Source organism: Lagopus muta, chromosome 1, assembly GCF_023343835.1.
Source record: "Lagopus muta isolate bLagMut1 chromosome 1, bLagMut1 primary, whole genome shotgun sequence".
Classification (NCBI taxonomy): domain Eukaryota; kingdom Metazoa; phylum Chordata; class Aves; order Galliformes; family Phasianidae; genus Lagopus; species Lagopus muta.
The window spans coordinates 77,966,509-77,991,077 of NC_064433.1; the positions used below are offsets into that span (position 1 = coordinate 77,966,509).

At 38.0% G+C, this 24,569-nt stretch overlaps 1 protein-coding gene across 6 annotated transcripts in view; it reads left to right on the top strand.

Moving 5' to 3' along the window:
- The first annotated feature begins 9,286 nt into the window (after positions 1-9,286).
- The window catches only part of LOC125703194 (transient receptor potential cation channel subfamily V member 6-like), a 36,989-nt gene continuing 21,706 nt past the window's right edge, over positions 9,287-24,569 (top strand). For 2 of the 6 annotated variants that reach the window (XM_048967331.1, XM_048967370.1), the window contains exons 1-7: positions 9,294-10,010; positions 19,028-19,125; positions 19,623-19,745; positions 20,672-20,812; positions 21,252-21,350; positions 22,465-22,640; positions 24,059-24,205. In XM_048967331.1, the coding sequence (XP_048823288.1) occupies positions 9,880-10,010; positions 19,028-19,125; positions 19,623-19,745; positions 20,672-20,812; positions 21,252-21,350; positions 22,465-22,640; positions 24,059-24,205 (915 nt within the window). In that variant the 5' untranslated portion in view covers positions 9,294-9,879. Of the gene's footprint in view, positions 10,011-19,027; positions 19,126-19,622; positions 19,746-20,671; positions 20,813-21,251; positions 21,351-22,464; positions 22,641-24,058; positions 24,206-24,569 lie in introns of all 6 variants that reach the window. The other 4 variants (XM_048967332.1, XM_048967341.1, XM_048967351.1 and 1 more) reach the window with 4 other exon arrangements.

Genomic DNA, 24,569 nt, shown 5'->3' on the forward strand with positions numbered 1-24,569 from the left:
GTGTTTCTTCTAGGCTAGCTCTGGGAAAGAAATAGCAGAAGTTGTTTTGAAAGTTCTTTTTTTTTTAATTCCTCATTCCAAAGATAGCAGATTCACAAGTGTTTTTGTTGAGATTAACCAAAAGGTGGGGAAGTTCAAATGCCTTATTTTTAGTAATTTATGTGACCTCTGAGCTCCTTCTCATGTTAATGACATAGTTGGAAGATATATTCTTAGAGCTTTCTCTCCATGGCTTGGAAAATTAGCTGTTTCTCCACAATACAATCGTATGTTACTAATATAAAAATATTTTATATAGTTTCACAGAAAAAAAGTGACATTACGGAGAATTCAAGCAGTATTACAGAACTGATGCAAAAGATAAAAATTGTTTTTAAAATGGTGGAAATTGTATATACTTACTTGTAATGAGACCTATTCTTAAAAGTTGTAAAAAAAAATTTTTTTTTCTTAGCCATATTGTAAGTTACTCCTGTTTGTAAAGCCATTTTTCCTTTGGGTAAGTTTACAGTACATATCTCTCCCTTGGTGTAGATAATTGTGGGACAATGTCTACCCATTTAAATTATTTAGCTTTAAATTGTCTTAAAATTTATCATCAGATTATCGTTTCTCTATACATCTCACACAGGTAATGCTAAATAAAAATAATGATAAAGTTTATATTGTCAGAATCATTGCTTCAATTTTTATAAAAATAATAAGAAAATGTCGATTTTAAGCTTCTCCTTGAACATAACATACACTTTACAACACAATTTTATCCAATAATGGATGACAATGGAAATAGATGTGTCTATCTATGAAATGTGGATCTGCAAAACAGTAGCTTTGTGAATGGTGGGAATGACATGGCAAAATAATGCCCACAGGTTTTATAAGCATTAACTTACTGACTATATATGCATCATTCCCCATCCTCCAAGTTCTCTTTACACTACTTCTGACAAAGAAGCAGGCGTCAGAGTTTCATTACCTGATGATGGAAATGAAAATGTTTCAAACTGTTGAAAAAAGAAATCTCCAAATTAGAAAAAATTAAAAGCACTAGAAAGACTAAAGAAAAAAAGAACAAGAGATGACATTACACTTCTGACACCAAAACACCAAACAAATTATCTGGTCCATAATAGAAATAGTCAGTTTTCAAATTAAGTTTGTCTATGACAGAAGATGAGAATGGATTATGATTCAGTGTTTATATCTGTCTTCAGAAGAGATTTAAGAGGCAGAGATAGCCTTAAAACTTAACAATTTTCCCTGGCATTCCTATATATGGGAGGAACCAAATGAAGTAGGTGTGTTCACTTAGCCTTTCTTTTTCAGTAAACTCCATGACTCCTAAGAGCAAATTATGGAAAAATGCCGTGGGTGCAAAAGAGATGTTCATGTGGGAAAATACTTTGTAGTCTTTTCCCCAGGGTTTGGATGAAGGTCACTCAGATGCAGTATTCTTTTAGTGGTTCTAAAGAAGTGACCTCTTATCTTACAGACTTAAAACTGGAAGATGGGCAATCTTGTGCCCCTAATACTTGCTACCTTGCTGTGTTAATGGGAAATCAAGCACCCAAGAGCTTCAGCTGATGTGATCCAGAATTTGTGAAGGTCCTGCTGAAAGTGGAAAGTTTGAATGGAAACCCCCAGACGTGTCTTCCCAGGACTGTGAAGAAAACATTTTATTTTCAGGAGAATTATGGCTTTGAATTCCCAACGACTTGACTAAATCGTGAGGAACAGATGATAAACTGCTTCTTCTCAATGATAATAGAAATCATACATATTTCAAGAGATATCAGATTAAGAAACAGAATGGGTCATACAAGACTCCAGTGAAAGCTAGAATGATCTTGGATGAAGTAGGCTTACAGGTTTACACTTTAGCCTGTAGTGGTGAAATACATAGGTTGCTCTAAAAGTAATGCCTCCAATTTATATAAATGGAAATGATAACAAAGAGCACTGATAAAGCAAACTCTCAGCTAAAAAATGTTATTTTTCAACAGCACAACAAAATGTAATGGAATCTTATTGAGAAAGCTCAGCCTCTACTGCCATACTACCAATATCCACCTCTGATATTGTGGGGCAACATAATAAAATAGGAGGCATTACTTTTGGAACAGCTTTTGTACATGAATTAACTTTGTTGGTTGTAGTAGCATCAGTTTCCACTGGATTCTGTGCAATAATTCTTTTAGCTTGTACAAAGAGATATTGTTGTGATTACAATGCAGTTTAACCATTACTGTGTGTGTATTTCAAATAGGTCTAGACTAAAATTATTTTGTAGAAGAACTGAAGTTGGATACCTCTTGGGAACAACAGTTTTCCAGGTGCTTTGGAAGACAAATTCTTCATTTTGCAAATTAAAACCTTGCCAGTTTATTTTAGCAAAATTCAGTGCCCAATGCACCTAACCTGACACATATCATTGCATAAAGTAATTAAAAATAAATGCTACAAATGGAATTTTTTTCTTTTTTTCTTTTTTTCTAAGGTCTGCCTTCTAAAATTATTTTTTAGTAGAAATAAGAGCTTTAGCTTTAACTTTAGCTTTAGCTACTTCTAAGTCCAATTTATTTTTTATTTAGATCTAACTCATTACTACATCACAAACAGAATTATTTGTAAGTACTGTTCAGGCTTTATGTGTTGAAAATACTAATACAAATAGAGTTGGTTCACACACAAAAAAATCTGGAGGACAAGTGGGTCATATTTTTGGATGGTTATTCACCTCCAAAAGCTGCTTTGATTAATGCTTCAAGAATGACTTTGCAGGTGTAGCATATATTAACATCAGTAAACAAATAACGATCAGATACAAGAAGTTCACATGTTAACTAGTTAAAGATAATATTTAAAGACTTAATGTTTTAGTCCTTTAAAGCACTTCAGTATATTCATAGCTTTTAGAAAGGCTGCACTCTCTCTCAAAGCGGTATTAATATAAAAATTCAGTCAGTTTGCTCAGTGTTGTTCAACTGAGTTTTGAAAAGCTTAAACAATAAAGATTTTACAGCCTCCCTTTGGCAACATATTCTACTACTGAACCACCCTCATTTCAGTGTTTAATTTTTTTATTCTTATCTTTTGTTCTTCTGAGAAGAGTCTGGCTCAACCCTTTCTATAACACTGTTTTAATGCAGTTGAGTTGAGAGATGCTCATCAGGTGATCTTTCCTGTACCCTCTAGGGTTTTTTCCATCTCAGAAATAGGCTTGGGCATCTCTTTCTTGAACTCTGTATTCTGTTGGCCTGTAACTTCATCGTATTGAGGACTCTGAGAATGGCAGCCCTGTTCCTCACTATTTCAATCACTCCACATAATGTGGTGTCATCTGTAAAGTTACTGAAGGTACCCTTTGTACTTTGTATGCATAGGTATGAAAACCTTTAACAACGTGAATGAACTTTCATCAGTCTAGTAGAAGGTAGCTGATCTCTCATTTTTAACACATATAGGATAGTGTCAATGGTTTATGGGCTGATTTGGCCCAGCATACTTCTGCTGCACAACTCTGCTGGTACCAGGAGTGGGGTTCAAACCCACATGGACATACGTCCATTGGAACCATGTCAAAGTTTAAATGCTACCCCTATGTCAACTCTTGTTATGTTTCATGGATATGCAGTTCACAATCATTAGGACTGAAGGGAATATCTAAAATAAAATGTGTTTAAGTTTGTTACTCAGTTGTTGAATATTACATTGAGTCTTGAGCTTGTACTTAGTGATAGTCGATGTACAGTGTCCACATCTCTGTACTGGCACAGGTGGACTGAACAGGCAGAGATGAATCTCCTACTGAGTCATCTCCTAACGTTATTTTCTTACATCAATTGTATGCTGCTTCATTAGCTTGCAGTCTTTGCGTCATATTATTAGTACTCTCAGCAGCAGGGGTGATATATCTGTTGCTCTCCCAAGAAAAAAATATCATATTGTCATATTGGATCATTTAAACAACAAAAGAAATAAATCTTTTGTTAAGAGGTAGTTTAAGGAAGATTTAAACATATTAAATGTTAGGTTCATAACCATTGAAAACAAGAGGTTTCACAGATGCCTCATGTGAACCTGGAAAATGTCATGAATTCCTTGCAAAGGAAAAGAAAACTTTTAGTTTAAACAATATTCTCAGAAACCCTTACAAAAATAGAACATTAGCTCTAACAGTTTTCTGAAAATCTGTCCTATTCAGAGTTACACAACTGAATGGATCTTCTTTCCTCTAGAAGCCTGGTTTGTGGTCACTAGCAAGACGTGGTACATAATGCTTCAGGACACTCTGCACAGTAGAAAAATTCAACTCCTGGTGGAAAAACCAGTTCATCACATTAGTTCAGGGCAGTGCCTGGTATATGTCCAAGCATCTGAAGTTTTAATTTCTTAGAACTTTTGTTCTGTACTCAGTTTTCAATCACCGAAGGTCTATGTCAGGGAACAGCTTTCTCTTATATTCTCTGTTCCCCAGGGAAGAGAGAGTAATGAAGCAGTTAAGCATCCTGTGAAAATTCTTACTGTTAGCATGTAGTTGTACCCTATTTTCCTAATAGGGTAAACTCTTCATTATTAAATAGGGTGAAAATGAAAGAATCGGTAGAAAAACAAAAATGCAAATGAATAAAAGTAGCAGCCAGCAACTTTTCAGTAGAAACTAAGGGGAAGATAACCTGTGGCTAGTAACAAAGTTGACAAGTATATTATCTTAGTTTTAGTAGATACTTTAATAAATGTGTTAAATAGAAAACTACAAGTTCCATTTTACTGGAAGTTTGTCACTTCCTTTCTCATTGCTGTCAAAACATAATTTCAAGTTTAGTTCATTGCCATCTCCCTGAATCAATTCTGCTTTATGTACAGCATCCTTAATTTTCTACCATAAACTTTTCTGTGAAGAGTAGTCCTTTTTCCAGAAGTTCAGGAAAAAAATGTACTGTAGCCTTCAAGCATCCTTCTTAAGTGTTGCTATAGCAAATCTGAACAGAAAGAACAGGATTGCCCACACACTAACACAGTAACCTGACCCTCCTCTTGGTTAGCTAACATAGCTGATTAACAGACAAGAACTGTCTCTGGGTAACTTATTCAAGAAATATCTTTCTCCAGCATAACATACCAGAGAGGAACATTTCTAGATTCTCTGCTGTAGTAGGCAACACTAGCCTTCCTTAGCACTGAAGCCAGGCTGACAGGCCTGTAGTTCCTCAGATCCTCCTCATGACCCTTTTGTAGATGGGAGCTACACTGGCAAACCTCTGGAACCTCTCTGGTTGATCAGGAGTGCTGATAGATGTTGGAAAGTGGCTTGGCAATCACCTCTGCCAGCTCCCTCAGCACTGTCAGATGGACCCCACCTGGCCTCCTGGACCTGTGACAGTCTAGGTGCAGTACTAGGTCTCCAATTGTCTTCATCTGAATTGCAGGGAGTTTGTTCCACTCCCCATCCCAGACTTCCAGGTCAGGGGGTAGAGTTCCCTGATGATATCTGGACTGACTATTAAAGACAGATGTAAAGAAAGCATTGAGAATCTCAGCCTTTTCCCTAATCCTCAGCGGTTACATTCTTCACTCTACCTGCTGGAGATTCTCTTTAACCCTCTTCTTACTGCTATTGTATCTGTAAACATTTTTTTGTTGTCTTCTATTACAGTGTCCAGGAGACATATTCTCAGAGTTATACATCACTGCTGCTTGTGTGATGTGTAGTAAATCCCTAAACGACACTTCTGCTCTGGTATAGTTTATAATGCATTGTTAATTCATTTCTATTTCTCAGTCATCTGTGATTTACTGGTAGCAATGTAATTCATACTTATATAGAAACTGAAATCTTGTGAAGATAAGAATTTCTCAAGAATAGTGGAGATAGAACTCCTGGAATATTTAGTTATTTTCCTCTATTACCTAGCTTTGTCTTACGTGGATATATATCACCATTCAATTGTATGATATTAAACATAATAACATTCATTTGCATACAGTCATCTACAACTTTGTTTTGCTTTGCTACTCTAGTAAGATGCTACAACTTGAATAACTGGAAATATCACAATCCATCAGTGTTTCTTAATGTATCTGCAATACACGAAGCAGTTGCTGGCTTGTTGTCAGTACAGCATTTTCAGATGGAGTATTATCTATTGTACACATGGAAAAGTTGCATTACTATTTATTTCCGGCCTCATGAGTTCTTAGCTCTGTGTTCTGTGCATACACAGAAACTGTTCTTTTTCACTACTTTTTTTTCTGTATTCATACTTCTCTCATTCTTTTCTCTCACAACTCACATTTGGAGCTTTTATTAAATGCTGCTACTTCAGAAAAATAACACAGTACAATCAGTATTGTACAGAGGCATTATTGAAAGATTGAAGTACAGCTGTTGGCTGCACTTCCACTGTTGGTCTTAAGATGGTAGCCTAAACCCTGTTATCCAAATCCATGCACTTTGTTTTCATCAATGTTGAAATGATAACATTTCTTTCGTAATTTCTAAAGTGGGATTTTTTTTTAAGAACAAATTTTGTGAGCGGTAAGATGAAAGATGTTTGTGAATTGAAGCAAAAGAATGGAATATGTCATTTAATTCTTAAGGTTAGAGCATATATATAATTCAGAAAGAATATATGAAACAAGAGGGAGATAGATGCAGTAGAAAAATAAGAGCTTGTAACACAGCCTGGCAGCTTGTGACTCTGAAGCTGACTCTGAGACATCAAAACTTCCAAGTCTTAGTGTAGGATAGTCTGGGACACTGCTTATCAGTGATACAGAAAATATGGCTTGCCTAGACTAGTCAACTTAGCTTCTCAATGTCTGTATGGTGCTGTAGTCATATTTGCCAGATGCTTAACATGGATCTGGGGAGCAAATGTGGAAGACTAATGAGAAAGAGAATTTTAGGTCATCATAAACAATAAATAAGTTGAGTTATTTTCCTTTCTCTTAGTCATTTTTGTGTAAGTTTTCCTGATAATATCCATTACATTCTTTTTTTTGTGTGTGTCTAATAGAATCCTTTAAAACCTTTCAGAAGAAATAAAGGAGGGACTTTAGAATGTGCAGCTAAACCCTTCAGTTTAACAGCTTTCCTTACTTTTGTGACGTCTTTTACAGTCTCTGTTACTTGCTAAACAGAATTCACAGTCAGATGTATTTTGTGAATGATTAGGATTAGACATTTATTTGTGGTAACTTCAAAATGTCATCCCGCTCTTGTAATTTTCCCTCTCTAAGGCAACTATAAGTGAGAATTAGAGAAAAAAAAGAATGCGTGCTTACTTCCTGATTCGTCACCAGGTAAGCACATTGGATTAAATCCTACATACCTTTGGTACTCAAAACTTCCAGGAAAGTTAACAGCAGTTTTGCATAAACATGGAATGTGAGTGTCAGGGTCATTCTGAAGGAAAGGAATCCATGCCGTGTACTATGCAAATCATGTCTATCTCTATATTAGTGCTGAAATTACTTTATAATAGGTCAGATAATAGCCACTTTGATTTATATTTGAAACAAAGAAGGAACAGAAAATGTGGGCAGAACAGAACTAAAACCAAAGACTATGTAGAAATTATTCCTGTAGTCTTTTTGGGCATGCTGCTAGAAAAGGCTAACTTTAGATCTACGGTCACCAAAAATCAGTTCATTCAGATTTGGCTACAAAGTGCCATATGTGTTATGTTTTTGAAAATCTAGGATGACCTTAAAGGAATAAGAAAAAAGAAATGCAAGGTAGTCCTTGTGGCAAGATGACAAACCCCACTGGTCAAAGTGGAGTGTCTTGTTTCCTTATATTATAGCAGTATTTGAAAATATGAATTTCCTGGTTGTGGGTAAAGTATTTGTGTGTATTGGCTTACCTAAACTATTTCTGTGGCTCTAGAAAGAGCAACTCATGCCAACCATGCCATATGTAATACTAATACATCCCCAAAAACCACATGATGGTTTTAGCATTGTTTTATCACTATTTTGTTCCTATTTTGTTGTTGTTGTTAGACACTGCTGTGTCTAACATATTTAATCAAATTGTGTTTTGCATTTTTTTTCATGCTTACTTTGCTACTCATGGCCATGGATACAAGACAAAAACTGTGCATGAGGAGATGAAATTGAGGCATTCCAAAATTCAGAAATTATTCGTCAGAAACAATCTAAGTCAGAATTAAGAGAAGTCAAGACACTAAGAAGGGGCACGACTGACATCCAGGATAAACAATTTGCAATTGTAAAAGACCAGAAAGAGGAACACTTATAGAGAAACGTAGAACTAGAACACTGTTGCGAGGCAAAGGAAGGCCTTGAGAATTAGAGCCTAGGATACAGGGTAACAGTGTGACTCAGAAGCAGTGGAAATGGGTACCAAGAGCTAAAACCAGGTGCAATGTATGTGAGAAACCACATGCATTCTATTACCTTTGCAAATTAATTCTACATGAATTATAAAAACATTATTTTGCAGTATTAAGATTTTGTATTCATGTTTATGGGTAAAGGAGCCAGATTTACAGCAGTCTGAAGAATGAGAGCTGTAACGAGCCCTCCTTCCTCCCCCTGCTGCATGACAATTTAGGTAGTCCATCTTAGGTACTGGCGTTCAGTTGTTTGAGTTGCACTGGCTGCCCAGGAAAATAGAGACTGTGTTTGTCTATCACAGCACTTAACTGTACATTCAAGATCTAACAATATTCAAGATCTAAATATCTTACTCAACTTTGAATGAAGCTGCTCCCACCCTCAAGAATATGAGGAGCAGTATATTACTGATATTGTTCAAGAAAACCACATTTTGCTCATAACACCTGGCTGCCTTTATCCCTCAATGTAGCAAGAAAATCATTCTTCCCATTATGACAGTTTAACCTAACACCTCCTCCAAAAATTGGATGCTTCAGTGAATCTAACAATTTAGGATGCAATTCCTCAGGTTTGCCTTGAAGCATTGTTCTTCTTTGTGGTGACTTCTGTTTCCATAAACAAGGTACATGATGAGTTTGCCCAAGTTTGGATGTAAATACTGGCTTGCTAAGCTTTAATAACCTCTAAATAAACTGATAGGTTTGAGGAGATTATTCTGTTCATTCTCTGATAAGTGAGGAAAAACAATGAGAGACTGTAGAAAATTAAAAGGAAAATGAAATATCCAAACTTCATATACTAATTTACAGAAACTCTTCTTCCAGCTCATAAAGTGACATGACTTTGTTTGACGCAGAGAAGGTGGAGTCTATAATGACTGTGTCTTTAGTGGAATTTGCAGATAGTTGGAGTGGGAGGTGTGTCCTCCTCCATACTGCCTTACCTGAGCACAGGGCACGTTTCCACATGTTCACTCGGGAAGAAGGTGTTTTTCCTGGCTCGTTTAGCTGTCTGTTTTGATATTGGATGTATGTTGCTCCCCAGAGGAATTTAGAGATACATAAGGAGGAGTATTACTTCTTAATTCCAGGCTTAGAAAAGAAATGCTAGAAGCCTCAGAATTTGGTGCTGCACTGACTTCCTCAGTGCTGTACAGGGTCTTTGTGAGGGGTACCCTACTAGTGAGCTATTTCTAAATCAGGCACACCTTTGGGTTGGGCTTATTTTGGAAACTAAGTACTTGAGGAGGGCTGAGGTATGAGGTCTCCTAGAGAGAAGTGATTGTATTTTGTGTTTTTACATGTACTTTCATCAGCTGATGCAGCTGAAGGACAGTGTCCTCTGTAAGTAACACATCAGGAGACAGAGGAGTGGTGCTTTGTAATAAGCCTTCCCTGGCATTTTTTTTTTTTCTTTTTCTTTTTTCTTCTTTTTTTTTCTTTTTTTTTTTTCCCCCATAGTGAGGATTACTGACTTTCAGACAACTAGGAAAGAAAGATAAAGGGACGTCCAATGGGGGTACCTTTATTTGGTGATAGCAAACCCTTCTATTTCTGGATCTGGAATGGACTAAGCCAGAAGTTGCAAGGCAAAAAGTCCTGGGATAAACATCTGGATGAAATCTACTTACTCCAGCAGAAAAGGTATGGTGCTCTTTCTTGTCTACCCTTGCTTCTGCTGCTCTCTCCTTGTAGCTCACTCTCACTCCCTTCCCTTAGGCTGTTCTGCCAGCAAACAAGCTTTGAAAAGACTTTAGAACACTGTTCTCTATCAGGCAACCTCTTTCAAGCTGGAATGTTTCTGGAGTTCCACTGTTATCTGCTTTCACGTACGCATTTACTAAATCGCAATTGAATTACTCTCAGTGCAGGACTTCGGTCACAAATTAATAACGTGTGCTTTTTTTCTTTCCTGCTTTATTAGTAAAGCTCACAAGGAAGTGCATGAGTTGGGTTTTGTTTTGCTGTCATTAGAAATGTATGTGGCACTTAAACTGCAGTCAGTTGTATTTGAAATGATGGTTATTTAAAGGGATTCTGTTTTTCTTTTATTTCTCTGAAGGTTGCCCTTATTATAAGATAGAATGAGCTTAACATTCTACAGTCTGATGATCATTTGCTTTGTCAGTTTGACTGCCATTTCTAACCCCGTTGGATCAGGTGCAATTATCTATAATTCAAAGAATGAATCCTCCTAGACCTTGTGTTATCAAGAAGATTGCTTGTGTTTTCGTGTGTCATACTGGATCAAGGCTCTTTGCTACTGTTCCATTGTGTTTCTCCTTCCACACACTGTAGTGCAGGAGTATTCATAGAAATCCAGCTGAATCTGTTTTTCATTTTTCTCTTTTCTGCACGCACAAAAACTGCATTAGTCCAGTAAAAAACTGCTTCTGGTCCTCCACTCCTTTTTTTCTAAATTTCCTTATAAAACTCCAAGCATCTCTGAGGAGAAAAATGTGCCTACATGGGACAAATATACAAATACACCCAGCCATGTGCAGGAGTAACCTGAATATGAGCAAATGTCTTTATCTGTCTTTAGGGAAAGAACTTCAAAATAATCATTTAACTCCTCACTGAAAAACAAGAAGTCTGTATTATTTTATTTCAAAGAAGTGAAACTTAAATACACTTAAAATAGAAAGGATGGTAGCAACAATTGTGTGTCTATAGAACTCTGAATTGTTTACATTTGTGTACATGGATGAAAAACATGAGTAACTGAAAAATAAGTTCTCAGTAGATTCTGTTATCTCCAACTGAACACATGCAAGCTAAAAGTCTGAAAACATTAATATTTTTACAGTTGTAACATCATCTTCCCAATTTTAAATCATACAGATGTGGGAGAAAACTCTGGAGCTTTCTAATCTAATCACTAGCTCAAAGCTGAGCTATTGCCAACTCTAAATCATACTGCTTTGGCTCTGTGTAATTGAGTCTTGAAAGCCTCCCAAGAGAGAGATTCTACTACCTCTTTAGGAGTCTGTTACAGTGTTATGGTGTTTTTGGTGTTTTGCTGATAAAGGTTGGTTGGTTTTTTTTTTTTCCCCCACTAATATTCAGCCTGAACTTTTGAATTCATCACTTGGTGTTGTAGCTCCTTGTTTTGCCTTATTGGTAATTTGCTATTACCAAGGGGCCAACATATGGTCCCTTCCTATTTTTTCACTCTTCTTCTCATAGGCTACTGTTAGAATGGCTCACAAGCTTTCCCTGTCAAGTCCAGCTACCTCAACCTTTCTTCATACTGAAAGTCAGTGGTAAATATGTTACTATTTATCTACTGGGCTCTGCTTTCATGATTTTGTGTGTCATGACTCTGTGCTAGAATTATGTTTTTTTTTTTCTTTTTTTTTCTGAGCCACAACTGATGATGATAAGGCCTGGAAGCTAGCTGGGTAATTCTCACATTCACTGTTGTTGCCATTTATTCATCATGTGTATTAGTTGGTTGCATCCTGTTGGCATTTGATCTCAGCTTTATCCAAAGTAGGGTATTTTTTTGGCTCAATGTTGCACTGTGTAACATTCCCAAAAGTGACATCCAAGTTTAGGAAATGTGATACAATCTTCTTATGTCAGAGAGGCCTAAGAGTTTACTTAGCCTTACTCTGCTGGTTTCTTCCTGTTGAAGAATCTTCTTACTTAACTCATAGCTCTGTGTAAAGTTCTGGTGGCAGAGGTCACAACTCATAGGTGTTGAGTGTTTGTTGGTTTTGTTGTTCTTGTTGGTTCTTGGTGGTGGTAGTCATGATTATTTTGTTTGTTCTTATCTGGCTTTTAGTGTTAAAAAGTGTTTAAAAGTTCCAAGGAAACAGAATCTCCCTAACATGTAATTTTAGAAACTCCACCATAAGTGAATTACACTGTTCATTAAAAATAATCAAGGAGTAAACTAAAGCAACTGACTGCATGAATCCATAATGTTAAGCTTTATTTTTCTTTCTGCTACTGCCTGCCTTTATAACTTTAGTTGATAAGTTATCTATATGTCTCTTCTATCTCACAGCTCGTTCTCAGAAGTTAGTGGTATCAGCTGACTTTCCTGGGATGCTATGAGACTTCATTATTCTAATAACAATAAATGTTTAATCTATGTGGTAAATTTCAACACAAATATTGAAGCCCTTTTGCACATAAATTAAATGGAGATATCTGCATTTTAAGAAATAATGCATTAGAGGTACTTGGAACAGTTTACATACCTTGCAGAGAGCAATCTTCTTATGGCTGGCAGAAGTGGCTCCAGCTGTGCTGCGGTGGAAACCTTGTAACCTCTTTTGTTGCCTTAACTTTTTGTCACTCTTCAGTCTCACAGACATTAGTGAAATGCTTTGCCTACTTCTATTTATTATTATTATTATTATTATTATTATTATTATTATTATTATTATTTTTGTGGAAACAAGCATAAACAAAAGTTAGCTTAGTTTAATGTTATTGAACTGGGATGCTTAAGTTGTACCTGGGCACAGAAAGCTTTTGCCTTGTTGGCAAATCTTTCCCAAGCAGACAGTGAATGAGATATGTTATCATAGTTTTGCTTTTCTTTTGTCTAAATGATGTTACTGAATTTTCTGTGCACAAATTAGTGTACCACTCTTATCTTGAAATCCACAGTGCCTGTTAATATTAATTGGTTCCTTTGCTTCCAAAGATGACAGTGAAATTAAGACGCCAGTTCCCAGTTCCATCTGTAATACTTCTTAGTAATGGTTCTCACGAGCAGTCAAGGTGGAAAGAATAGACTTTAAAAACTCTGCTGTAACATGTAAAATAAAGCCAAAGGGATCACTGGCAGCATTTTTAGTCATTTTATTCTTATGCTATTATGACTTCATCATAATGGAAATTTTCAGTCTAATAACAGAAAGCAAAACCTAATAATCTCAGGTGTAAAGGTCCTCCAGAATTCTCAACACACAGATAAACACACATCTGACCCCGCTGCCCAAGACGTGGCTTAGCCTCACAGATTTTGGAAGGTACTTGTGTGCAAGTTTCCTAATGAAGAGGTCAACATAAAAAAATTATGTTTTGCAAGAAGGAAAAACAGAAGATTGTTAGAGAAAACCAATTAGATACTAGGGTGAGGAACAGAACTTGGAATAAAACAACAACAATGAAAGCACTTTATTGAAAAGATTTGGAAGTTTTGATGCAGGATAAATTTGTGTTTAAAATAATATATTTTTTAATTAATAATTCAATTGAATTTGAATCATACAATCATAGAATGGCTTGATTTGAAAGGGGCCCAAGGATCATCAAGTTCCAACCTGCCTGACACAGGCAGGGCCACCAACCTCCAGGTCTGGTACTAGATCAGGCTGCCCAGGGTCACATCCAGCCTGGTCTTGAACATCTCCAGGGATGGAGCATCCACAGCCTCTCTGGGCAGCCTGTCCCAGCACCTCGTCTCTCTCTCTGTGAAGAACTTCCCCCTGACATCCAATCTAAACCCTCCCTCTTTGAGCTTAAAACCATTCCCCCTTGTCCTATCACTATCTACCCTTGTAAAAAGTTGATTCTCCTGCTGTTTATAATCCCCTTTTAAATACTGGAAGGCTGCAATGAGGTGTCCTTGCAGCCTTCTCTTCTTCAGGCTCAACAAGCCCAGCTCCCTAAGCCTGTCTTTGCAGGGGAGGTGCTCCAGACTTCTGATCATCTTAGTGGCCTTCCTCTGGACCCTCTCCAACAGCTCCACATCCTTTCTGTGTTGGGGGACCCGGACCTGGATGTGCTCCATCCAGATGGAGCCTTCACGAGGGCAGAGTAGAGAGGGACAGACTATCCCTGCTGGCCACCCCTCTTCTGATGGAGCTCAGGATACCACTGGCCTTCTGAGCTACAAGAGCACTCTGCTGGCTCATGTCCAGTTTTCCTTCCCCCAGACCCCCAGGTCCTTCTCTGCAGGGCTACCCTCAAGGAGTTCTTCTCCCAGTTGTGTATGTATTTGGGGTTACTCTGACCAAAGTGCAAAACTTTGCAATTTGCTATGTTGAATCTTATTAGATTCACATGGGCCCACCTTTTGAGTTTGTTGAGGTCCCTCTGGATGGTGTCACTTTCTCCTAACATGTCAACCCCACCACTCAGCTTGGTGTCATCACTAAACTTGCTGAGGGAGCAGTCAAGCCCATCACTGATGTCACTGTAGAAGAGCACCAGTCCATAGACAGAGGCCTGCAGGACACTGCTTGTCACTGGCCTCCGCCTGGACATATTGCCATTCAACACAACTCTATCTATGGCCTTCCATCCTATTCCTTATCCACTGATTAGTCCTTCCTTCAAATCTGTATCTCTCCAATTTAGAGATAAGGATGTGTTGGGCAACCATGTCAGACGCATGCACAAATCTAGGTACATGACATCAGTTGCATTCCCTTTGTCCACCAGTGTTGTCGCTCTATTGTAGAAGGTCACCACATTGATCAGGCATGACCTTCCCTCAGTAAAGCCATGCTGGATGTCTCAGATCATCTGCTTGTACCTAATGTGCCTTGAAGAATCCTATTAATCGTAATTCCTGTTTTTGTAACAGAGTTAAGATTTATGGAATTCTTCTTGCATTCTTTGTATTTTCTTAAATTCAATGAGCAGGATGGACTCCAAAAGAAGTGATTAGGAAGGCCTAAATCCAAAAGTATACATGTTACCAGCAGTGAGTGTTTGTGAAATCCTTAATCTTGTTTCAAACTGTTTTACATGACTCTCTCAGTCAGCATCTGACCTACATTCTACCTTGCATTTGTTTCACAATGGATTTTTGGGTGTTTCTGATTTCATCCTTACCTGTATTGAAAAACAACTTACAGCTTCCTGAGCAAATAATGGAATCATCTATAAAGAAAATTGAATTACAGTAATCATAAATCGTTTTGCGTTGGAAAGGACCTTTAAACATCATCTAGTTTCACTCACTCTTTTGCCTCTCCCACACTTCCATGGGCCTGGATATCTTTCACTATATTAAGTTGCTCAAAGCTCCATTCTGCCTGACCTCCATGGATGGGGCATCCACCCACAACTTCTCTGGACAACCTGTTCCAGTGCTGCCTATCAGAAGTACTTACTGTTTAGATATGTAGCTGTGCTTATTCTGAACAGTATAAGACAACATCAGCACTGCTTAGTGTTACATAACTAGGGTAGATGGGTAAATTAGGAGCTTGGTGTCAGTTGATCTTGTAATTGAAGAAGACAATAATTTAGAACAGCAGCTTAATTTGAGTGTTCTGAATGATCTTCTCAGGGCATCCGAATATGTCTCTTTGCTGAATCATTCTCTGAAATACACCTTCTCTGCCCAGTGGTGTAATGGTACTTTATGGAAACTAAGCACATGCTGTAGCAATCTCCATTAAGAAACTGCTAACAGTTTATGTTGCTGCTGCTTTGAAACACAACAGAGAGTTGTAACATGTAATAATTCACGCTATGCTTAGTGGCATAAAGAAAATGGATGTGCATAACTTTGAAGGTTCTAGATTCGTGTGACTTTTTTATATATTAGTGAATTTGTCAGGTACTCAACATTTATATACTCAGCACATTGTGGTAATGTATTAAAAAGGAGTTGACTCAGTGGTGTGTTTTAAATGAGAATAAGAAGTTTCCCCAATTAGGGGCCAGAAAATTAAATGAGTGTATAAGTATATGGTATAAACATCTAAGTCATGGGTCTTTGGGGCATAAGGGGAAGTTTGCCGTGATATTTGCCAACAAGTCTGTGTTCTTCAGCAGCTTGCTTGGAATCTCCAACTCTCTGAGACAAGTAATCTCTACAGTGATTACATTTGTCTGACAATTTTGCCCTCAGTTTCTGCATGTTGAGTACAGTATTTGTTAGGTGTCTAATTAGCAGGCTTCTAATTTAATTAGTCATTTACATGAACTTTGGAGAGTTTTTTGAGAATGGTATTGTGTTTGTGTTCTCCCACATTATCTCTTGCCCAATCCTTCTCTGAGGTCACTGAAGGGATAAAAGCCTACCCAGTAAAACATAAACAAATTAATTGCAGCAGTGTTTATGCTATTGAAATCCTGCCTCTTTCCCACTTTCTGTCTGAGAAAATTACATTCTCTAGGAAAACTAGTCAGCCAAAATACTAGTAGAGGTGGCAAGCTTGCTTTACTGATGATGAATGTTAGAACATTTGCTCAGAGTGCCTCTTTATTTTATCCTTGTTTGTCTGATCCTGGATGCAGTATTCAATTAAGTCATGTAATTAACAACTGCTGCAACAGCCAGATGAGAAGAAATATTTCTCAGAGCAGCAAGGCCAAGAGTTTGAAGGATGCAAAAAATGCGTCAGAATGGCTCCTTGATTTGTTCAGTTTGGTTCTTTATATCATTAATTCCTGTTCTTTAGAGTTTTTCTAGGCCAATTCCTACTGACTTAGACAAGGGGGTGCTGTTGGTAATAGGAAATATTCCTTTTACTGGGTGACAAATATAACATTCATTTACGCTTTTATTCTATGTAGCCTGCGTGGATGGTTGTTTTGCTTTTTCCCCTAAAGTTTTCCCAGATGTATCATTATCATTCTGGTGTAAAACTATGCAGAGCTCACACATTTCACCTGGATTAAATTCAGGTATAACTGCATGTAAAAGGTATTTTTCTTTTTTCTTTTTTCTTTTTTTTTTTTTCCTCAGGATTCTATAGCGTTGCATTTAAAAGAGCAATTTAAAGCAAGAAATATACACGGACCACTCTGAAAACAATGCTTCGTATTTATTTCTGTGAAAACTACCAGAGATACAAATAGCACAATAACATTATTTGATAAAGCAAATTTTCAGCTACAAAATGCTGTCTTACAAGAATCACCACCATTAGCTATACATTTTTGCCAGCAATGAACAAGAGCCTGCTTGCCACTCTCATAAAAATCTGCACCCGCAGAGGTGACCCACTGATACTGTCACCGCTACTGAAATGCACCCATCACCTCACTGGGCTCACATCCACTGTTTGATCTCCACTGTTTGGTTTAGTAAGCATCAATGAATGTCAATGGGTACAATCTTTTTCTTCATGGAGGAATTCAGTGGCAAGCCTTCGCACTTCCATGTCAGACACTTTCTTGTCACTACTCCTCTGCTGCCATCTGTCGCACAGCAACAAAATGTAATGGAACATTGGTAGGAATGTTCAACCTTTTCTGCCATACTTTTGGAGCAGTCCCTGCAGATGTGGTTTTCAATTTAAACGATTAATGTTTTGCTGTTTTTACCAGCAATTGAAGATAGGTAGCTTATAGAAACTGTCATGTCAGACAGAAGCTGAAGAAGTCTTCAATACTGCAAGGACCACACTGAATTACAAGAACCAATTATTCTATGATCAGAACTACTGTCTAGGATACAATAGACTCAAAGAAAATTTGAGGTTGGAAGGGACCTATGGATGTCACTTGGTTCCAGTACCCTTGCACAAGCAGGGTCAGTTACAGCAGGTTCCTCAGGACCATTTCCAGATAACTTTTAATTATCACCAAGGATGGAGATTTCACAACCTCTGTTGACCATCTATGCCAGCACTCTGTTTCTTTACTTACAGTAAAGAAGTACTTCCTGATGTACAAAGCCTTCCGTGTTTCAGTTTGTGCCCATTGTCTCTTGTCCTGTCATTGATACCACTGAAAACAGCCTGGCTCCATCCTCTTTGTACTCTGCATTGAGATATTTGCATGTTTTGATGATATTTCTCTTGAGCTTCCTCTGCTCTAAACAGTTCCAGCTCTCTGAGTCTTTCCTCATATGAAAGATGCTTCAGTCCCTTAATCATCTTCATTATCCTTTTCTGAACTCACTCTAGAATGTTTTCCTTAATGAGGAGACCAAAACTGGGCACAGGACTCCAGATATTGCCTCACCAGTGTGGAATAGAGAAGCAGGATCACCTCTCTCAATCTGCTGTTCGTGTCAGCAGGCCTTTCTGGGGTGAAGTGTGGTGACTGTGCTTGCAAATTCTTAATCAAATCTGAAGGGTCTACTAAAATAACATAGAGTCTGGTGGAAGAACCATGGGTATTCTCCAAATATAAGTGAATTATTTGGTCTGAAACTTGTCTGATGGCATGCTCTTTCCTAGAACTGGAATATATTTCAGCTCTCATTAGTTTCCTCAATTTTCTCAGCATCGGAGATAAAAATAGCATAGTTAAGCTGCACCATATGAAGCCTTGTTAAGACATACCAGTGAATTCTTGTTTATATCTTTTCCATCCATTTGAATGCAGCATTTTTTAAAAACGTTTTTAATTGTATATAAAAAAAACACTTCTCCCTCTTTCTCCCTCTCTCTTCCCCCCCCCCCCCCCCCCCCAGCTCCTGAGATAACTAGCTTACTGCAGGAAGGATATCACATGATTCATTGATTCATCATTTTCTGCCTTCTGAGCCTCAAAATATAGACCATATATAAACCACACACATATGTATAAACGTCTCCCCTCCCCTTTCCTTCACTCCTCTCCCCTTCCCTCTCCTTCCTGTCCTTCAAGAACACCTCAGCTGATAAATATGCATTACTAGTCTTTAAGGAAAAAACTGATCATTCATATTGTCTCAATAAATATTCTGGAAAGAGGTGCCATATATTTGTCTGCCTTCCTTAGAAGCCACTTTTACTTCACTGCAGGATCTGTGAGTCCCCACTCCTTCAGGCTGCCAAGGAGAACAACATCCCAGTCATTATGAAACTTCTCACTGATGAAACATGTGATATTTATCAGAGAGGTAACTCATTATTTTCTCTGAATTGTTTTTTGGGGAGAAGCAAGAACCTGAAACAATGAGCATAGTAGTATGTAAGCTAGTTTACTGCAACGTTCTCACTGGCAGAATCAAATGACTTAAATCTATGTCAGCAGCTTTGCAGTAAAATGAGTTCTCTAACTCAAGTCATAAACAGTTGGTAATGATCAGAGTTTTACAACTTGAAGAGGCTATTTTCACAGAGGGACTGAAGGATGTGTTTTACAGAGGCAGGTGGGCAGTGGAAGGGTTGTGTACTCATTTCAGTTCATGGCACTCACAAACACCTGAAGTTTCTGTTCAGCATTTGGGCTTTGGTGGAGTGACTGTCACCACATTGTATGACAAAGTGGCACCTGGCAACACTCAAAGGAAGATTGGGAATACCCATAACCCTCCACCCCAATAAATCTATGTCTGCTTTTATTCTATATTGCTGAATGTCTAGATGACTCACGTCCTTACTTTACTGTTTCTAGGTGCAGTAGGGGAGACTGCCCTCCATGTAGCTGCCTTGTATGATAATGTGGAGGCTGCACTGGCTCTGATGGAAGCAGCTCCGGAGCTTGTCAATGAGAGGATGACATCAGAACTCTATGAAGGTAACGTCTCAAAGAATGGGGTTGGAGGGGTTTCTCTGCAAGGGGAGAGAGGAGGTTGTAACTGTTTCTATTCAGGAAACTGGAATATACTGTTCCTGGTTCAATATGTTACTAAATTACTAAATTTTGTTACACTGCAAAAGCAATATTCAAATAGCTCCTGACCTTTTGTGGAAGGTGGCTTTGTATTAAAACTAGCTTGAGCAAGAAAGCAAATGCGTAACTCACAAAGTACTGGTGGGTCTGTTCACTACAGCGGGATGGCAACGATGTGTACAGCTTTGCTTTCTGCCATAGACAAACCAGATTGTGTGACAGAAGAGTTCCCTGCCTGATCTTCTTTGAAAAGACAAAAACTGATTCTTTTGCTGGCAAATAATAGGGATTAAAAACAATCTTAATTGCTGTTACTGAGTTTTGAATCACAGCAATTTTTTAAAAAGCTAGAGTTTCTTATGTGATTCTGTTTCACTGTCCAGAACTATCTCAGAGTGTATTGAAATCACTGAAATAGTAATTAGGGGGTTTTAAAACTTCTAATATCTAGTTTGAAGGATTAGAGAAAGTTTGGGAACTTGGTTTTGATGCACTCCTCATGTCTCATTAAGTCCTTTCAGACTGATTCCTACCTGCAAAATAACCCAAAATAACCCTACCTGCAAAATCTCTCCAAACGAACAAAAACCCCAACATGCAGAAAGTGCATCCTGCTGGTTTAGTTAGCAGACTGTAAAATCTTTTTTCATGAATTCACAAGACCACTAGTCTCTAGTCCACAGCAATAACCTGAAAGCTAATCCGTATTAGTCCTATGGATACAATTTCCCAAAACTGGTATTTAACATGTGTTGAGTGTGAACTGCAGGCTGCTGATCAGCCTGAAGTTAACTTCTTAGAGGACAAGGTTTTGTATCTGTGTTTTACAGGGCAGACAGCTCTCCACATTGCAGCAGTGAACCAGAATATCACTTTGGTGAAGGCTTTGCTCAAGAGAGGGGCAAATATCTGCACAGCACAGGCCACTGGGCACTTCTTCAGGCGCAGCTCCCAGAACCTTCTCTATTTTGGTACATCCTTCTCTTTTCTTCTCTCCTTGTTGCTATGAGAAGCAACCAAAAGAGTGATGAGGGAGGCATGTTTCAGTTCCTATCTAAACTGCATAAGCAAAGGCTTCTGTCTTCGAGGGTCATCATTCACACACTTCTGTCTCACAGTAAAGCTTCATCTGAGTTTGTAAATACTACATTAATAAAAATATATTGATTGAAAATATTTTACATATTTGCATGTGTACAAACATTATATATTGCATAAAAAATATAATGTTAATTTCTACAGTCTTTTGGTCCTTTCTGAGTATGATGAGTAGTGGGCCAGAAATCTCATAGGTTACTTTTACAGGTTCCTTTTATAGCTTTGTGACATGGATCATTTCCCCTCACCATACTTCAGCCTCACTCACGTGCTAGGGACTTAATATTGTTTCCTCCATCCCCTTCTTTGCAGGAGAACATGTTTTGTCATTTGCTGCCTGTGTGGGAAATGAGGAGATTGTACAGTTGCTCATTGAAAATGGAGCTGACATTAGAGCTCAGGATTACCTGGGTACGTGCCTAGTGAATTGCATACATTGAACATTTTAAACCAGACTCCATCAGCTTGTTCAGTGTGGAGAAAAGAATGCTCTGGGGAGACATTGTTGCAGTCTTCCTGTATTTAAAATGATATTATAAACAGGAAGGAAATCAACTTTTTTACAGCAGTAGTTAGTGATAGGACAAGGTGAATGATTTTGAACTAAAGCAGGTTTAGGTTAGATGTTAGTGAAAAGTTTTTCACTGAGAGGGTGGTGAGGGACTGGTACAAGCTGCCCAGAGAGGTATTCGAGCCCAGGTTACATGAGGTCCTGGATAACCTGATCTGGTAGGTAGCAACCCTGCCCATAGCATGGGGTTGGAACTCTATGACTCTAGAAGTCCCTTCCAAACCAAGCCATTGTATGATTCCATGATCTGTGTACCTGAGTATTTTTTCCTCACTAAAAACACAGTTGAAATGAAGGATATGAGGAAAATGAAAGCCATTATTAATGCCATGAGGCAATTGCCAGTCTTTCTACAGAGTTGTTATTCAACATGCAAGGACTGCTCCAAAAGTAATGCCTCTAACTTCGTGATGTTGAGCCATGAAACCAGGAGCAGATGTTGGTGGTATGGCAGGAAAAGTTGAACCTTCCTACCAATATTCCATTATATTTTGTTGCTGTGTGACAGATGGCAGGAGAAGAGCAGTCTGACAAAAAGGTTTCTGACATGGAAGTTCACATGAAGGAAAGGTGCGCCATTGAATTCCTCCATGAAGAAAAAGACAGCCCCCATTGACATTCACTGATGCTTGTTAAACCAAACAGTGGTGACTAAACAGTGGATGTGAGCACAGTGAGGTTGTGGGTGGTGTTTTGTAGGTGTGGCAGCAGCAATAGTGGGTTACCTCTTGTGATGCAGATTTTTATGAGCATGGCATACAGGCTTTTCTTCACTGCTGGTGAAAACGCAAAGCTAATGGTGGTGTCTATATTGAAGAATGGCATTCTGTAGATGATAATTTGCTCTTTTAGAGTTATTGTATTCTTTGCACCTGTGGTAGTTTTCGTGGAAATAAGTAGAAGGCATTATTTTCACAGTAACCTATGTGTTTACCCATTCTGATTATTTAACAGGTAACACCATCCTCCACATCTTAGTTCTCCAGCCTAATAAGACATTTGCCTGCCGCATGTACAGCCTGATACTTTCCTATGACCAGACCAAAGAGGGACCAAGATCACTTGAATTAATTCCTAACAATGAGGGGCTTACTCCATTCAAACTGGCTGGAGTTGAGGGGAACACTGTGGTAAGTTTATTTGTGACACTGTTGCCTCCATATTAAAGACTATTCAGAAGCAGAGAACTTGAAATAACATCACCCTGAACAAGGGAGTTTGTACACACTCTTAGTGGGTTGAAGTCTTGTATAAGACCCAAAAGCCTGTTTAAGAAATTTCTTTATCTTAGTGAGAAAAACTCATGCTTAAAGAATAGATCTTTTGGTCCAATTTTTGAAGCTTTTCAGTTAACCAATTTATTAGCAGAAAGATCCTCCCAAAGCCTTTTTTAAAAGTCTGACTGAAGTTGTTTCTATTATCTATTTCATTTTCCATAAACATGATACACGGAGGAGTTCTCCAGATATCTGCAGACATTTGTTTTTATGCAAGATCTCAATATAAATCCTCCTCCTTTGCTTTAATAAAAAGACAGAGGTGGTTGGTGTTTCTTCTGTAGATTCACAAAGGACAATATGATTTCCTTTTTCATATATCTCTTTTCTGATAATCTGTAGAAAAATATAAAAGGATTTTTTTTCCCTAATCAACATATCCACATAAAATCTTTTGTATGGAGACATGACTGCTTCAAACAAGTTTAACAGTGTGACTGGTGTTAAGGGTGACCTACATATTTGCTTCCAAAGCATACAAACACAACATTTTCTCCTCAGTTTCAGATCTGACATAACTTCAAGCAGTCCCTCTTATTTTAGTGGAATCTCTATGTGTGGCTGCAAAAGCAAAATGGGACTCTTAGGCCTGTCAGACACTGCTGTGCTTACTTTTGGTATGTCTAGGAGAATATCTGTGCTACACAGCTGTAATGCAGGCAACACTCTTTACTTACTAATATTTTAGCAAGCCCCATTAAAAACTCTGTATTTCCTTTCACGCAAGCTTAAGCATAAAAACTTTGAACACTGGTGGGTGTTTCTCTTCAAGCTCAAATACTTCAACATCTGAAATGAGGCCTATTTAGTCAATGTCTGCATTTCTGACACACAGGATAAGAAAACTGGATCTTTATTATTCCAGGTTTCCTATATTGGCAGCTTTTGGGCGAAATCTTAATGCCTCAAAACAAACAAACAAACTAAATAAAAACAACAGTCCACTCTTGAACAATCAATTTCACATTTATAATGATGAAATAAGGGCTCTGGAGCTGCTGGTGTAGCTGCTGGTGGGTGCGTAGATTGGGTTCTCCTCTCAGCAACCCAGCTTTATACTTTACTTCAAGCACAAACTGATAATCAGATGGATCAGAAAAAAAGCTCTTCCCATTCTTAAGCTGTTAGAAGAGAGAGATGTCAGAACCACAGCTAAGTTAAAGGCAAATATTTTGTAATGCAGAATTTTAACAATTTCAGTGTATTTGCAATGAGAACAAATATTTACTGGAAGGCTTCTATAATCCTTGATTCCCTTCTTTTCTCCTCAGATGTTTCAATACCTCATGCAAAGGCGAAAGCATAATCTCTGGTCCTTTGGCCCCTTGACCACTGTGCTGTATGATCTCACAGAGATTGACTCCTGGGCTGAAGATCAATCCTTCCTTGAACTCATTGTCTCAACCAAGAAGAGAGAGGTACTGTAGGCATGAGAAGTTTTGAGGACTATGGTAATTCTAAAAGGAGAATAATGAGTTTGAAGGCTCAGGCTCTTCCATATTATTCACAGGGCAAGAAACATGTATCATACTGCGGGCAATACATGAAATATAGCAGCTTTTTAATAATACATTTATATTTGATGCTTTAGCAGTTTATTCTGAGATGGGAGCTTGAAGATGGATTGAAAGAACATCATATTAACAGATCACATGGAACATGTTTCAGTAAAGGGTTCTTTCTTTTTTCCCATGCTCAAAGATAGAAATAACATGTAGCTCTAGAGTAGCTTTAGCATATACTAGCTTTCTGTATCAGTGATAGTGATTAACAACATCCCCG